The sequence below is a fragment of the Hippichthys cyanospilos genome, chromosome 12 (assembly GCF_059441005.1).
Source record: "Hippichthys cyanospilos isolate Australia breed blue-spotted pipefish chromosome 12, RoL_Hcya_1.0, whole genome shotgun sequence".
Lineage (NCBI taxonomy): Eukaryota > Metazoa > Chordata > Actinopteri > Syngnathiformes > Syngnathidae > Hippichthys > Hippichthys cyanospilos.
This window is the reverse complement of record NC_142380.1, coordinates 18,031,390-18,047,685: the sequence shown is the minus strand read 5'-3', so window position 1 is coordinate 18,047,685 and position 16,296 is coordinate 18,031,390. Positions and strand designations below refer to the sequence as shown.

The following is a 16,296-nucleotide window of genomic DNA, read 5'->3' as shown; positions in this document are numbered from 1 at the left end:
GCATTGGATAAGGCAATCTTAAAATATAGTCTTAGCCATCACATGCTTTACCATACATGTAGGTTGGCATAGAAACTGTCTAAAAAGATAGAGCAAATAGTTGGCATATTTAAACACCTTATTAGTTATGGATTTTGGATACCTTTATTGTTTTTAGGCACACCAGCCACATGTTATGAAATGTTTTCAAAACAACAACAAAATGCAGAAAAACACAACGCTATTACAGAGATTTTTTTTTTTTTTTTTTTTGGGAAGGGCGGTCCTAAACGTTTAATGAGGTTTTGGCGCACAACATAAGAACTGTTTACTCTGAAATACTTTTGAAGCTGCAAGGATTACCCTCGAAGAAACAGACCATCAGGTTGTGATCAGTTGACAACTGAGTTCACCCAAGTGTTGAAAGGCTACCCTCTTGAACCCTAATTTATAGGCCCCGAGCTGGGGGGGGGGGGGGGGGGGGGGGGGGCTTATAAGTATGCCCACTCTTGCTCTGCGCTCCTCTCTGTGGGAAACTCCAGTCTGGAAAAGAGGCCAACCCCCTCTAAGAGCGCTGGTACCAGGACCCAAGCTGTGGGTGGACGCAAGTTTGACTGTGTCTCGTCAGAGCTTTTCTGCCTTCCACACCAGCTTCTGTTGTCCATTGTTTTTCAAACATTTTCGTCATTTGATGATCCGTCATAGACGGACAGTCCATCAATAACGACAAACTGCCCATCTCTGGTCATGACAGTGCATGCTCATTTTTATATTATAACTATATCACCAAAAAAATGGAGTGTGCAATTGTGTGTTATTTCACAAGAAATTAAAGTTGTTGCCCCTCACACTGTTTTTGTTGTATTACAGGTACCTCCATACCATTTATCTAGGCATTCGGAGTCGTCAGAGTGCTGAGACAGACCGGTGGCGTTACCACTGGAGGATGATTTATGAGTTTGCAGACGTGAGCATGTTGCATCTGCTGGCCACATTTCTAGAGAGTGCGCCACAGTTGGTTCTGCAATTGTGCATCATCATACAGACACACAAACTTCAGGCTGTGCAAGGTAAGATACACTTTGCATCATCTAAATAAACTAATTTAAATGTTGCAAAGTGAGTGGTTGGTCATATGTGTGTGTATGTGGGGTGGTGTGTGTGTGTGTGTGTGTGTGTGTGGGGGGGGGGGGGGGGGGGGGTAATGTACTGTACGCCATTTCATGTTCCATTGATCCCGAATGAACAGGAAATCAATTATTAAGTAATACTACCACAGGGAAATATTTATAAAATAACAACAACAGCAACAAAGAATGAAAAAGGGGGGGAATAATGTTGTCAAGTTGTAATAGAAGTCTCTGGATATTCTTAATATGCCATTGTGCAAAAAAAGGCTTCCTGGCTGAGTTATAACTGTTGGTGTAACTTCCCATAGAACAAATGCCATCTGCTTGCAGGTTTATGGCAGATGAGTGGTTAAGATTTTGTCCTCTACCTGCTGTGGCCCTAATTTAATTCCTGTTCAAGGGATCAAATGTTTAATTGCAATCCATGCAATAACAATATGGTTTTATGACAATGGAATTCCTTCCCTACAAACCCCGTATTTTTTATGCTTTTATTATCAGTATGTCATCTTCAAACCCATCCCACAGTGACTGCCATATACATGGGCCCTGACTTCGAAATTTAAAAAAAAAAAAAAAAAACCCTGCATTTTCATCTCAGGAAAGTTGAACTAGCATACTGACGTAAATCACCCATACATTCATTCTCCAATGAAGGATGCCGTCATCCAAGACTGCATCACATTCACTGGGAGCAATTTCATGTTTAGTGTCTGGTTCAAGAACGCATCAACATGGGTATTGGGTCAGGGACTCGACACGCAACGTTGCGGCTGCAAAATGAAGACACTACCACTGAGACATACTGTATACGGGTCTATTGTTTGATTTGGTATGGAGAGTATAGTGTAATTGCAAATGATACTTTTCATTCACCCAATCATTTTGTGTTGTTTGATTTGGTATGGAGAGTATAGTGTAACTGGAAATTATACATTTCATTCACCTAATCATTTTTCTATGCGATGTACTTTTTCCTATTATGGTTGTTGTTGCTCCAATTCTCTTTCAGGGAAATGTGGTATACTCACTGAAATACAGTCATCCCTTGCTACTTCGGGTCTCCGTTATCCCCTCAGTGCATCGCAGATAAAAAGAAAATTGAACAATAAAAAAAAAAAAAAAAAAAAATCTATATTGCGGAGAGATGTAGGTGAAGGTTTTCGGCATGGCAGACAGACGAGTGAACTATAAATGCATTTGCCCGGGCACTTCTCGGATTTCAAACTACAGCAGTACAGTAGACCCTCAGTTTACGACATCCCTGCCTTACGTTTTTTTCACCTTATGACGTGGCCCGCGATGTTATTTTTTCTCCCCTCTTTACGCCATTTCTTTCGCCTCACGACACATCCAACATGACAGTCAGTGTGCGCAACACATCCAACATGGCGGTCAGTGTGCGCTCATACATCTTTACACATGTCACCGTTTACGTCACTACAAAGCTGGTCTGCTATTTGTCAGTGTCACAACTCCCTAAGACACTGGTCTACTATTGGTCGGGATCATGAAGATGTTGGATTTGCTATTGGTTGGCGCACGGGGTCACAAAGATGGCTGCCTAAAGACTTGATCTCGTTTGAGAGTGCTTTAAATATGTTATGTATTGTGCATTGTAGTGCTTTATTCAAACTTAAATTGGTTAGCCATGGGTCCCAAGATTGCTCGTGATGTTAAAGAGAAAAGTAAGAAAATGATTTGTATGAAAACGAAGCTGGAGATTCTCGAAGCTGGAGAGTCAAGAAATACGAAGAATGCTAAGCTAGCTTAGCCTAGGATACCCTCACTAGGGAATATGGCCATAACAAGCTTGTCACGTTGCTCAAAGGTAGATAAATCCTTTATATATTTTTTATTTTTTATATATACGTAGCAAATACTATACTATTTTTATACCAATTTTAAATATGTAAATTCAATTTTGATATTTTTACCTGCGATTTTACACGCATTAACTAATTAACATAGGTTTGGATTGGGCAGCCGCCATACGGCAAATTTGCGTTACGATTCCAACCGTGGAACAGATTAATCTTGTAAACCGGAGCCCATTGCACACTTATTTACAGAAGTTTTTAAACCTTATACAGTAAATGTATAATGTCTTCCCAATGCTTTGGCTGGAGTCTCACGGAAAGCTGCGGTTATACTAGCGGCACCCGGAAGTCTAATTAAAGTGAAGCCTGTTCAATCAGAGTTTACTCTTGAAATTCTAGTTTATTAACAAAAAAATCTGGGTAATACTCCCGCCCCGGAATTATATCTATTCCTGCCCTCAATGGTTAATGGCTGCACTATAACTCATAGTCCTATATGCAAGAATTATGTATCTTACAAAATCTGCACAAATTACATTGATTAAATCAATCATCTAACTGACTTACAAATGCTATTCATTTAGATTTAGATCACAATTGGATGCGAAACCTTTTAATAGACTAACATAACAAAACCTTGCACAAACGAAAATGCTAATGAGCTAAACGCATAAAAAGGCAGCTCTATTCAACAAGCTAAAGAACTAACAGTCACTCAAGTTGTTGATCAGTGGGGTACAAATTTAATTACAGTGGATGACAGATATAAGCTTGTTTACGATGTCCCTGACTTTTGTTTTTTTCATCCTGCGACGTGGAACTTAACATTTTTTTTGTCCCCTCTGTAAGCCATTTTTTTTCGCTTTACAACATCAAAAACAACTTCTTTTCCCATACATGGCGGTCAGTGTTATTATTTTTATTATTATTATCATTATTATTATTATTGACATTGTTATTTTGACAGTTGTAAAAAGAAATGCATTTGTCTGTTAGAAAACAATATTTCCGGCCTGTTTAGTTCAGCCAGCATAAACTTTCAGTTCAGCGCTTTAGCAAAATACATCTTGTTGTTAATCCTAGATATGTGCCATGTTAGACATAAGACATGATGTTTTAATCTTATTATAAGCTTTATTGTGAAATGTTGTGCTAAATGCTACCAGTTGATGAAAATAATGCTCTTGTTGACATTTACATGTTGGTGTATGACTACTAGAAAACAGTCTAACCTCAAGTGTTTGTGCTAAGCCTTGCACCAGTCTGCCCTGGAAAGAACGCCCGTGTTGCTTAATGTGGATCTGAAGGGCAACCTGTTTGTGTGTCAGGTATGACAGCAGCGGCTTCCTTAGTCTCCCTGGCCTGGGCCCTGGCCTCCTATCAGAAAGCCCTCCGAGAATCTCGGGATGACAAGAAGCCCATCACCTACCTGGCTGTCATCATTCAGTTCTGCTGGCACTTCTTCACCATCGCAGCAAGGGTCATCACTTTTGCACTCTTTGCGTCTGTATTTCAACTCTACTTTGGCATCTTCATTGTACTGCACTGGTGCATCATGACCTTCTGGATTGTCCACTGTGAGACGGACTTCTGCATCAGCAAATGGGAAGAAATTGTGTTCGACATGGTGGTGGGCATTATCTACATCTTTTCCTGGTTCAATGTTAAGGAGGGACGGACAAGGTGAGAGGGATGTTGATGAATGTTATCGTTTTTAAGATTTACGCTCATACGTTTTGTTGCATTAAATGCAAATACTATGAAACTCTCAAGGTTGAATTTTACTTGACGCAAAAAAATGTGAAAAACGTTTCCCATTCTAAACCTCCATCCAGCTTTAATTTTCTTCCGACTTGCAGTTTTATAATTATCCATCTATCCAATTTCTAAAGCCCCTTAAGGGTCATTGGCTTGCTGGTGTCTATCCCAGTTGTCTGCAGGCAGTAGGCGGGAACACCCTGAACCGGTTGCCAGCCGATTGCAGGGCGCACAGAGACAAACAAGTGTTCACACACCCAATCACACCTAAGGACAATTTAGATTTTATAGTGTGCAATATGCCTGTCATGTACGTTTTTGGAATCTGAAAGAAAGCCAGCACGAGCTGGACTTGAACTCAGTTCTCTGAACTGTGAGGTGAAGTTGCTAATCACTCTTCCACCATGCCGCACATAAGTGTAACAAAACACTAATTACTGTTTTTAAAACTATACAGTTGTAGTTGCCAACTCACCATCATTTTATTGCAAAACATATGAACCTATGGACCATAAATCCATATTTATCCAACTAGCCTGGGCTCCACTTTCTCCTCTCGGGTGAAAGATTTTAGGTGTGTTGACTATGAAAACAAGATATAATGTAGAATTGCCTGGCTGAGCCATATCCAATATGGCTGCTACATCAACATTTCAGCCACTGAGTAAATGTGGTGGCATTATCGAATCTGACAAGTTCCAGTCGAATACAAGAACCGCTTGAGGCCAAAAAGGAAACGACATTGCCTTTAAGGTAACTGGCTAAACATTAATGGAACAGTGTAATTCAATGCTATACATTGTCCAATCTGTAAGCGTCTCTGGCAATATGGTCTTTGGGACAAAAAAATAAGGATAATTATATATTGTAATTCTACATGTGAACCTCCTTGAAAATTACAGTGTATATATGATGCAAACAATGTGTGTTTCTCAATTGCTCAATGTATTGTAATATATTGAGCAATGTTTGTTTTAAAAAAAATCTATGGCATATATATTAACAATGAAGCCTAAAATACCTCAAAATTGACATCCGGTCGGTCTTGGTCAAAACTCCAGAGTCCGCCATATTGTCACCTTATAGTGAGTAAAAATGCATTCAATTACAAGACAAGAATGAGATCCTTATGAACTCCTCTTGAGACCAAAAACGATCTAGAGAACTACAACACTACCACTTCAGTATAAGCTTTATCACAAAGAGAGATTTCAGAGTCGGTAATATATAAGGGTAAGAGAGAAATTTGGCTGCATAATCAATAATAATCATGTTTGCCTCTATCTGATTTTGTTACTCAGGTGTCGTCTTTTTATCTACTACCTGGTGATACTGGTGGAGAATGCAGCTCTCAGTGCATTGTGGTATATCTACCGGGCACCTCATCCCACTGACTCCTTTGCTGTGCCAGCACTATGTGTCATCTTCAGTAGTTTCCTCACAGGGGTGGTTTTCTTGCTCATGTACTATGCCTTTTTCCATCCCAATGGGCCACGATTCGGACATTCGCCAAGCTGCCAGCGCCTAGACCTGGATGCCACCGCTCAGTTCTCCACCCTACCGTCCGAGGGTGGCACCAATTCTCTGCGGTCCAACCGGGGAGCCGCCACAACATTGGAGCGCGACGCTGCAAAATACATGGAAAGGGATGGCTGCATGCCTGTGTTTCAGGTGCGCCCCACTGTGCCATCCACACCGTCGTCTCGTGCCGCCCGCCTTGATGAGACTGTCATCAAGATTGATCTCTGTAGGAACCGCTACCCAGCTTGGGAGCGCCATGTCCTCGACCGTAGTATACGCAAGGCGATTTTGGCCATAGACTGCTCGCTGACTCCCCCACGGTTGCAGTATAAAGATGATGCGCTGGTACAAGAAAGGCTGGAGTATGAAACCACATTATAGTGCTCTCATAACTCCACTCAGCAGCCACAATCTGCAAAACAGACTGTGGCAATAACACGTTACTACCCGTCGCATCTCCGCCCCTTCTTTCTTCGTCAACTCAGTGACCTTCTAACCGGAATTTGCCCTGCTGTCACCGATCGATCGGAGTAGAGGTGAAACTCAACGCGATCTCCTGTTGCGTTTTTAGGTCTTTGTTTTTTGTTTTTGCTATTATTTTTACTTCGGCTCATCAGGGAAATTCTGTCTGGTGTGAGAAAAATGCATATCAACAGAGTGCTTAAAAACTCAAACCCCCAAGAGGCTGGTGCACTGTTTTGTTCCAAGTGGACTGGGTTAAGGTATAAAAAAAAAAAAAAAAAAACATAAGGATTTCCATATCCCTCACGGGTCCAAGTTTCAAGTCATCAGATGTTTTACGTGTATCTCTAAATGACACTTGAATTTCTGAGGAAAATATACCTGATTCAGAATTATAAAAAAAAAAAAAAACTTGAAATAGTCATCCATGTCTTACTGTGCAGGTGCCCTCATGTTTGAGAGTTCAGATGACCTGATGGTGTGTACACCTTACTTCCATGTGACAGCACTATCTGTTCCCTTTTCTAGTGCCAAAACCTTTCCTTGGTAATATTGACGATGTGGAGCGCCTTATTCTGTAGATGGTGTTGTAGTCCCTCCACAAGTGCAGACTTTTTAACCATCTTTAGATTGTTCTGGTCCATGCTAGGAGGTCAACTACTTGAAGACCGTGGTTAAAGTAGCATTTATTCTCAGTTGTCAAACCTGACTTAGTAAAAAGGTCAAACAAAAAGGTACAGCTGTCATGTTGAATATGCACATTCACAGCCTGTGTCTCCCTCCGACTCCTCAATTGCCATTAAATAACACCTTGCTAGCAGCTTAAGTCTACAATAAGCAGTACAGGCTCCTTCACTTAGCTAAACTGGATTTCCACCTTCTGATGTAGTTAAGGAGAACAGGAGCAATTAGGTCTGTGCTGGATATAAGGAATTGACAGGTGCACAAAAGGCAAGATTGTGCTTGCAGTGCCAAATCGGAGCAAGCAGGAAGTACAATAGTCCAATACAACATGCAGTATTTTCTTATTTTTTCAAAACAATATGGGTACTGCTCATTGTCGTTCTTGTTCTGTACTGTATCATGCAATGGTCTAAGGCATAGGTGTGGAACTCCAGTCCTTGAGGGCCGGTATCCTGCATGTTTGCTGGTTTTCTCTCCCCAACACACTTGATTCAAATGATTAGCTTATTAGCATAATAAGCTAAACATTTGAATCAGGTGTGTTTGAAAGAGAAGGTTGAAAACAAGCGTGATATTTGCCCTTGAGGACTGGAGTTCCACACCTGTGGGCCAGTGGTGGTCAACTTACAATTTTTTCCTGGTCCGACATTTGTTAGAGTTCCACCCACTTTTCCTTCATTGTCGGTCCGTCGTTTTTCTTTTTCAAGCCAGACGAAATTGTAATCGTCGGCCTATCAGTCCGTCGGTGTATTTTTGTCCAACCGTCCACCACCATTAGAGGGCGACATTTGACTTTTTCTTTTCTGGTTCGTCATTCATCAGGTGCTGGTCTACCTCTGTCTGCATTCATAATTCTAATTCTATTTTCTGTTTTGTTATTTATGTCTGTGGTCCTATCTACAGTTACACCGCAATTGAAACACCACACAGCAATGTAGGAATAACACGAAAACAAAGCCAGCTAAGGGGTTTAAACCTAGGCTATAATAACCATCATGTTTAATACAGGGGACTAGAGTGCAACTAACAATCATGTCCACTGGATGGCATTATCATGCTTTACATGACTCTGAAATGGTAGATGCTCATTCATCTCATTTATAACTGCTTGCCCTACAACTACAGACAACAGTTTCAATAACATTTGTCTAAATTTCATCTGCCACATACACTATACGTGAAACAAAGTCGATTGTCACAAATCAAATCACATCAAACCTCTTTCAGTCCAAATACAGTCAAAACAGCAATTATATTCCTCCATAGAACATAATAGACATTTTGCGAGCATTATTTTCGCTGGTTTCATTAGTCAGATGGGACACGCCATCTCTTTTTGGACCACTCAGATCGACTCGACAACTTGTGTCCTTGTGTCGCTAACATGAGGAGGTAGAGTAGCGCTGACTTGTGTTTTTGAAGATATTGATGGACTGATTGGGTTTGATTCTAACTGATGCCGGTCTGCCGCAATGAGTCTTTGAAGTGATGTGCTCCTCTCCACACTAAAAGGTCAGTCAGACTGAATGGGAGTAAAAGTAGGTAGTAGAAGGGTTTTTTTGAGTTTGTATTGTGTGTTTTATAATAGTATGACAGTTATAAAAGTTGTAACGTCTGAAAAAAAAACTACATCAATAAAAGAATCTTGGCAGCAGTTTTTTTTTTTACCATTTTTACCATTGTTGCCTGCTATTTTGCATGATGCTACTGAAATTTGAGCTACAAGATGCTTCATGAACCATTTTTAAAAATGTCTTAATTACGCTCCCTATTCAACATAAGACTGATAGTACCTTGAAATGCACTTCATTTGCACCCACAGTTGGCTCTGTCTTAACGGCCTATTCATAAAGGATATTGCACTAATGATACACCCACCCACAGTTTGACAAGCTGTGTGCAGCCAGCTTGCACATGTTTTCCCTCTGATCACTACAAAAGACAAAGTAAAATGCTTGCTTTGCACCAAAAACACCATAGCAGAACCATGGCAGTTAGGAAGCGACTCACACCAGTTTAAGATATGCCCATTAAAGTAATGTCAGTCTTGTTCCACCACCTTCTGTTTTTTATGTATTTGATTCCATTTCTTATCGTTAATGTTTATGTAAAATATTGAATGATGTTCTTGAGTGTTAAGAATGGCACCTTTAAATGACACGCCGTTATTATTATTATTATTACTTATTTGCTTATTTTTATTCATCTCTCCAAACATCCATCCATTTTCTTTAGGTACTTATCCTACTAGGGTCGCAGGCCTGCTGGTGCTTATCCCAGCTGTGTACGGGCAGGAGGCGGGTGACACCCTGGTTGACACCCTGGTTGCCAGCCAATTGCAGGGCATAAAGAGACCAACAACCAAGCATACCTTGCCATCCACAGGCTCAGACTTCTCACTCCGAGATGCTCTTTTGCATAGAGGAAAGCGGTTTCTCCTCACATTATCTACGGATGAGATTTAAACATGCACAAAATACCACTGGCGCATCGAGAAGTAAATAAATAAATACAATCACTGGCTCATTGAAGCATCTTAAAGCTTCTTTTTCCTATCACTACACAATACTAAATTTAGATCAATTTTATGTGCTATGCTCAAATTACCTCAACTTAATTCAGCATCTATTTGAAAGCAGCCCCCAATTCCCCAACCCTCAAAAATAAATTATTATTCATGGGAATATACTTTCAACTATTTTTTTGGGCACATTTCAAGTTCTCTTTTCGACTTAACTATAAATGGTACAAAAAGGAAACTACTGTACTTCAATTTAAAAGCTAATACATACATCTAATATATAGCCATATATAATATATAGCAATTTATTAATATAATAGCTAAATGTGTCCATGACTTTTGGAACAACCGGTGAATTCAGGCATCAAGGGGTTAAAGACGTTGCTTTAACTATTCATGACATGCCGCGCTATACTACAATACTAGTGTGTAAATCACAGACCTCAACCGAGACCAAAAATGTGAAAAAAATGGCTGCACTTTCATTAGTATCACCAATGCAAAATCAGGGCTTTTTCTCGCTGTCTATTCCCTAGCCCTTCACTAAGTTAAATGGAAATTGGTCGGCTGTTTTCTTTTATTCCTGCTCAGAATGGCTGCTGTGATAAAAGGAACAATAACGCTCAAGTTAGCCTAAGACCTTGCACAGTAGTGTGTGTGTGTGTGTGTAGGAATGTGTAGTAAGGATATTGTGTGTGTAGATGTATTCAGGTATGTATATTCGGCTAATGTGTCTAGTATTTATATTTTGTGGGAAAAAATGGAATTCCCAGATGGTACTGATTGCTTGTACAAATTAAAATATCGTAATTCCTCAAAATATATGACGCAACCTTAATTTTTGGGTCAAATTCTGGCATTTTCTATGTTACCGTGTACAAGTTGCACCAACACTTTGGCAACAATGTCAAAACTATAACGAAACAGAATAAAGCATTTTTTTTAAAGTCGTCATATTTTCTTGCGTTCGTATCCGTAAGTTATATATTTGCATCAAGAGTGTTTCAGATTTCCCACATTATGAGCTGTCAGTGAACGTATCGCCAATGTAATGTTGAATACACTCAAACTTCTTGTTTTTCCTTTTTCTTGCGACACAATTTCAGTTCATTTTACCATAAATACCGGAGCTTGTGCAGCATTCGCGTTTCACCAAGTATATGATTGTGTGTATATGTCAAATGACCACAATAAATAACGAGTCAAATGGAATACCTTTCCACGTTCTCTAACCGGTGCACTCCTAATTGACTCAGCTAGAGACATCATAACTTTTGGTAATATTCCCGTGTGTGAACGAGGGTGGGCTCGTACGTTGGTTCAAACTGCCCGCTTCTTATATTGAAAATAATGCCGTAACAACCTGAGCTAACACGAGCTGCTCTTAGCTGCAACAGGCACTTGATGCCAACAGCCAACTGACGTCCACATCCTCTAGCTCATCCCATTATGGTAATTATTGTAAGTAAGAATACGGCCAATATAAAAAGACACACACGTGTGTCAAAACTCAACTCCTGTGGCTGACAAATCAATCTACCTTGAATGGTCTCGAATAAAAAAAATAAAGATTGAATATTTAAGTTACTGTTTATAGGATGCACCCCAACTGTGGGCCTTCATTTGGGAAAAAAGTGTGTATTATATTTGGGGAATTACGGTAATAGCCCAAAAAGATATAACAGATTTTTAGTGTGACAACAACCCACTGGAGCAGGTAGTCCTCCCTCCCCAATGCCCCTAATGAAAATTTTGGAAATAGAATATATATTCCAGGGTCAAACATGCAATCACAAAACTTGAGGAAAAAAAAAAAAAAAAAAAAAAAAAAAAAAAAATATATATATATATATATATATATATATATATATATATATATATATATATATATATATATATATATATATATATATATATATATATATGAGTATGTGTGCGTGCGTGTGAACACTGGGACCTTTATACAAGCACATAATCACGAAACATGATGTAATTTTTGTCAAATCCAGCATTACAACTACACAAAGTAGCTTCCAGGTGTTTTACTTGTTTGTGCAATTTGTTTTCTATGTTTACAAGGTAAGAGAAAAGCACAACACGAGGCAATTGGATAATTAGAATATTTGAGCTGTTAATTCAGATGCACCTATAGCAAAGGGTTACTTTATTTCAAATTTGTGGACATTTTTAAAGTACTAATGCCTACTAATTGTCCGAGACATTAATTGTCATACAATGCTGACATGCTGTACTTGAATATGTGTGTGCCTATGTGGACCTTATTTGTTCAAATTAGTTGTATTCCAACTTAAAAAGACATGACAGACAAGGAAGGCTGCTTTAACCTAAGATCATTTTACTGGGGAATAATGCAAAGTGCATTTGCTTTTCTTACAAATGACTGATTATTGGAACTTATTTCTGTGGTTCCAATCCCGTACCATTTTGTCTTTGAAAATTCTGAGATTCAATATGGCTTGTCTCATTCAACTGTCTTAAAAAGTACATTTTAAATTACGGAAAGAGTAATTATGGTTCTGTTTGTTTGGGTTTTTTTCTTTTTTTGAGTTTTTGTGAATAGCGGGAAGATTTGACTTAAATTCTTTCTGCAAATGGAATAGTTTTGTGGTGTATGATGTCACCCACCGATTGCAACATGGCAGTAAAAAGAGGGATGAGACGAAAACATTTCACTTTCCTCTGTGCCTCTTTCCTCAAAGTACTGCAAAAAGGGTAGCTACAACTAGTGATGGGAAATTGAAGCCTCACAAACAACTTTTGATGAGTTTTTGCTCTCCAAGATGGCACTCTTGTCTTAAAGATGCAGTGGATAATTACAATTCAATTGCGCTATGCTTAATCTTATCCTTAAACACAAGTGGATCATGAGGCTTCATTTTTCATTTTACCATTTTAGTTCTAATTAAAAAGCAGGGATAAGTTCTGTGTATTCAAGATATTGTTCAATGTGTATGAAACTGCCAGAATTCAGCAATATGTATACTACTGTAGCAGCATAGAACTGATAGACAAACTATCCTTTCATTCTGATCCACATTTTCTTCAGTGCTTGTCCTAAACAGATATTTTCCAATCGTACCAATCAAACCGTATTTCTCGAGTACAAGTCAACCTGACGTGTGTCAACCATGTTTCTTTCCATCAATTTTCATGAATTTTACAAAAAGACCATTATAAGTCTACCCCAGACTTTAGTGGTTTCACATATCACAGCTGTCCAATTATTACACATGCCGTGTGTTTTTATAATGATAAAATTACAATACTATTAGACGCATTTCTTTTTTGTATATTGAATAATGTACTGTTGCGATTATGGGGGGGGCAAGTGCGGAGAAATGTACGCATTCGCGTAGAGATTAAAGTTTAAACTAATGTTGCAACAATAACATGATTTGAAATTGAAATGACACATTACTACTTATTTTGCATTAGAATTAATGTTATTCAAACACAGATATGTGGAACACAGATATGTGGAAAAAAAAGGTCTGTTATGAGTGTTTTTTTTTCAGGGCCCATATTATGATATCTAAATAAAAGATTGAGGGTGGCGTGGTGGCCGACTGGTTAGCACGTCTGTCTCACATGTTCAATTCCAGCTTGCCCTGGCCTTCCTGTGTGGAGTTTGCATGTTCTCCCCGAGCCCGCGTGGGTTCTCTCCAGGCACTCCGGCTTCCTCCAAGACTCCAAAAACATGCATGGCAGGTGAATTGGACGCTCCAAATTGCCCTTAGGTGTGATTGTGAGTGAATGGTTGTTTGTCTCTGTGTGACCTGTGATTGGCTGGCAACCAGTCCAGGATGACCCCCGCCTACTGCCTGAAGACGGCTGGGAGAAGCACCACAACACCAGAAACCCTCGTGGGGATAAGTGGCTAATGAAAATGTAAATGTAAACATTAACAGGAGAGTCATTTTTGTTGACTCTCTATGCTAATATTTTGCTTTTAATTTCTTCAAATGGAGAACCAAAACACTACCACACCGGTGATTTGAAAGGAATATGTGCATCTTGCAGTTTTGTAAGTTGTCTTTTTTGGGGGGGCTGAAAAACAATTACAACCACAGAGGACCAAATAACTTATTTCCACTTATTAATTAATGACCAAATTTAATTATTTATTTATTTATTTTTAATTTAAAGTAACATCAGACCCACAGAAGACACATTTCAATAGGCCTTGAGTGTTCAAAACTAATCCAGTAGTGAGAGCAACTGTGTCTGGATGTCAGCATCAGAGTGTGCGCTAATTTCCGTCTAAAAAATGAACCCACTGTCCTCGGGGGCACTCAAGCATTTTTAGCTAGCAGCTAAAAAATTCTATATGCTGCGTTAAATTCTGGCACCGGGCACCGTACAATAAAATGTCAGCATGTCAAGTGCAGATTGGTATACAAGGTATTGAAAAATTAATTTGGATGCGAGATATATTGATTTGCAGTTTTCACTTTAATGTGATTTTCCCGGTGACAAGAAGCTACCTCACAAAATTTAGCATAAAAGTTTTATGAGTAAATCCACATAATTACAACCACCTGTTTTATTGTGTCAATTTTGCAAGTATAATTTGCTGATACTGCATTTGAACATCATACAGTGTATACAAATAATTGCACTATACGTGTTTTGTGCCAAAAATAAACTGTAAATATATATATATATATATATATATATATATATATATATATATATATATATATATATATATATATATATATATATATATATATATATATATATATATATATATATATATATATATATATAAGTCAGCCGATTGTAAGGGTATTCTATCCAATTTATCTGATCAAGTTATAAAGGCATGAAAATAGAAGTGATACACCTTTATCCCCTGAAAAATTGCAGGAAAAGTATTTGCACTTGATTTTCTATCCAATTTATCTGATCAAGTTATAAAGGCATGAAAATAGAAGTGATACACCTTTATCCCCTGAAAAATTGCAGGAAAAGTATTTGCACTTGATATATATATATATATATATATATATATATATATATATATATATATATATATATATATATATATATATATATATGGTACAGACCTTACACAATCGGGATTTTTTTGGGGCAAGTTCAAGATCATTGATCCAATGACAATATGGTGCAGTGTGTCTATTTTGATTTGTATATTGCATATACTTGTACTCCGTTTATAGAGTATCAAAAATATGTACGTAGTATTTATAAACTAAAGCATTTTTGCCAGGGTTTTTTTCTTTTTTATTCTTTTGCTATGCCCAAAATCGACAGAGATGCACATGTGCAAACATCAAGGACATCTACGAGCATAGAACAAAACTGGCCATGAAAGTTCAGTTGGATAATTTGGTCTGCTTAAAATTTCTGAGAAATAATACATGCAGAAGTTTATTGCAATTGAATTATTTTACGCCAAGTAAATAACGTGTATGTATGTCTATAATTGTATAACTGGTGTACAATGACAAACATTAAAAGCATTTGTTGAACTTGATTAATACAGTAAATTTTAGGTGGATTACTTGGATTTGATGCACTCACATCTTACAACTCAAAGAGAAATGTTCAGATTCAAATCCATTTTTGCTACCCAATTTACAAGGCATTTCATCACTACTCAAAATCTTCCACATTCATTTGATATTTTCAACAACAACAAAAAAATCTCACAGAATATGGTTTAATTCAGTTTGTCCAAGCTGAAATTATTGGTACACAGAACAAAATTTCAGTTACAGTAAAATTATATCAGGTAAATGGGTGTCTTACTCAGAAAATGTAAAATGATGTTAGGAAAACAGACAGACATTTAGATAAATAATCACTTTAACAATGAATGAATAATCTGTGCACTGTGTGTGTGTGTGTGTGTGTGTGTGTGTGTGTGTGTGTGTGTGTGTGTGTGTGTGTGTGTGTGTGTGTGTGTGTGTGTGGTGGGGGGAGAGGGGGGGTCTTATTCTTAAACAATTCTTGAAACAAAGGCGGGCTCCAGCTTGAAGTTTCTTTCTAATCTCCATGTTGTGTTTTAGTAATGATTGAGCAACAATATGGTATTTTAATTTCTCAATTTGACAGCACCCCACCAGTCGACTCACATTACTGTAGCAAGATGATCCTCTCTTACCTACAGCAACAGGTCTGCTAAAATCATGAGGTATCATGACACGAATGGTAGAGAGGAAAAACAGTTCTTTATCCTGTTCCACTCATGAATCTAGCATCCTGTTTAAGCATCTGTATAGACAGTTGGATGGTTATGCGTATGAATATGTGGGAAATTATGACTTTAGAGCTTATCTGTAAATAAACATATGCAAAATGTACATGTTTAAATCCTCGAGTTCTGACTGTGAAGGGTGTCTTTTGAAGTTTGATGCAAAATTGGATGACTGTA

General features: G+C 38.2%; 1 protein-coding gene across 1 annotated transcript in view; it reads left to right on the top strand.

The window, feature by feature from the left end:
* Window positions 1-10,825, top strand: part of xkr4 (XK related 4) — a 30,330-nt gene extending 19,505 nt beyond the window's left edge. The window contains exons 2-4 of the mRNA XM_088429984.1: window positions 850-1,049; window positions 4,258-4,612; window positions 5,989-10,825. Coding sequence (XP_088286110.1) covers window positions 850-1,049; window positions 4,258-4,612; window positions 5,989-6,589 — 1,156 coding nt within the window. The 3' untranslated portion in view covers window positions 6,590-10,825. The remainder of the gene's footprint in view (window positions 1-849; window positions 1,050-4,257; window positions 4,613-5,988) is intronic.
* The last annotated feature ends 5,471 nt before the right edge of the window (window positions 10,826-16,296 follow it).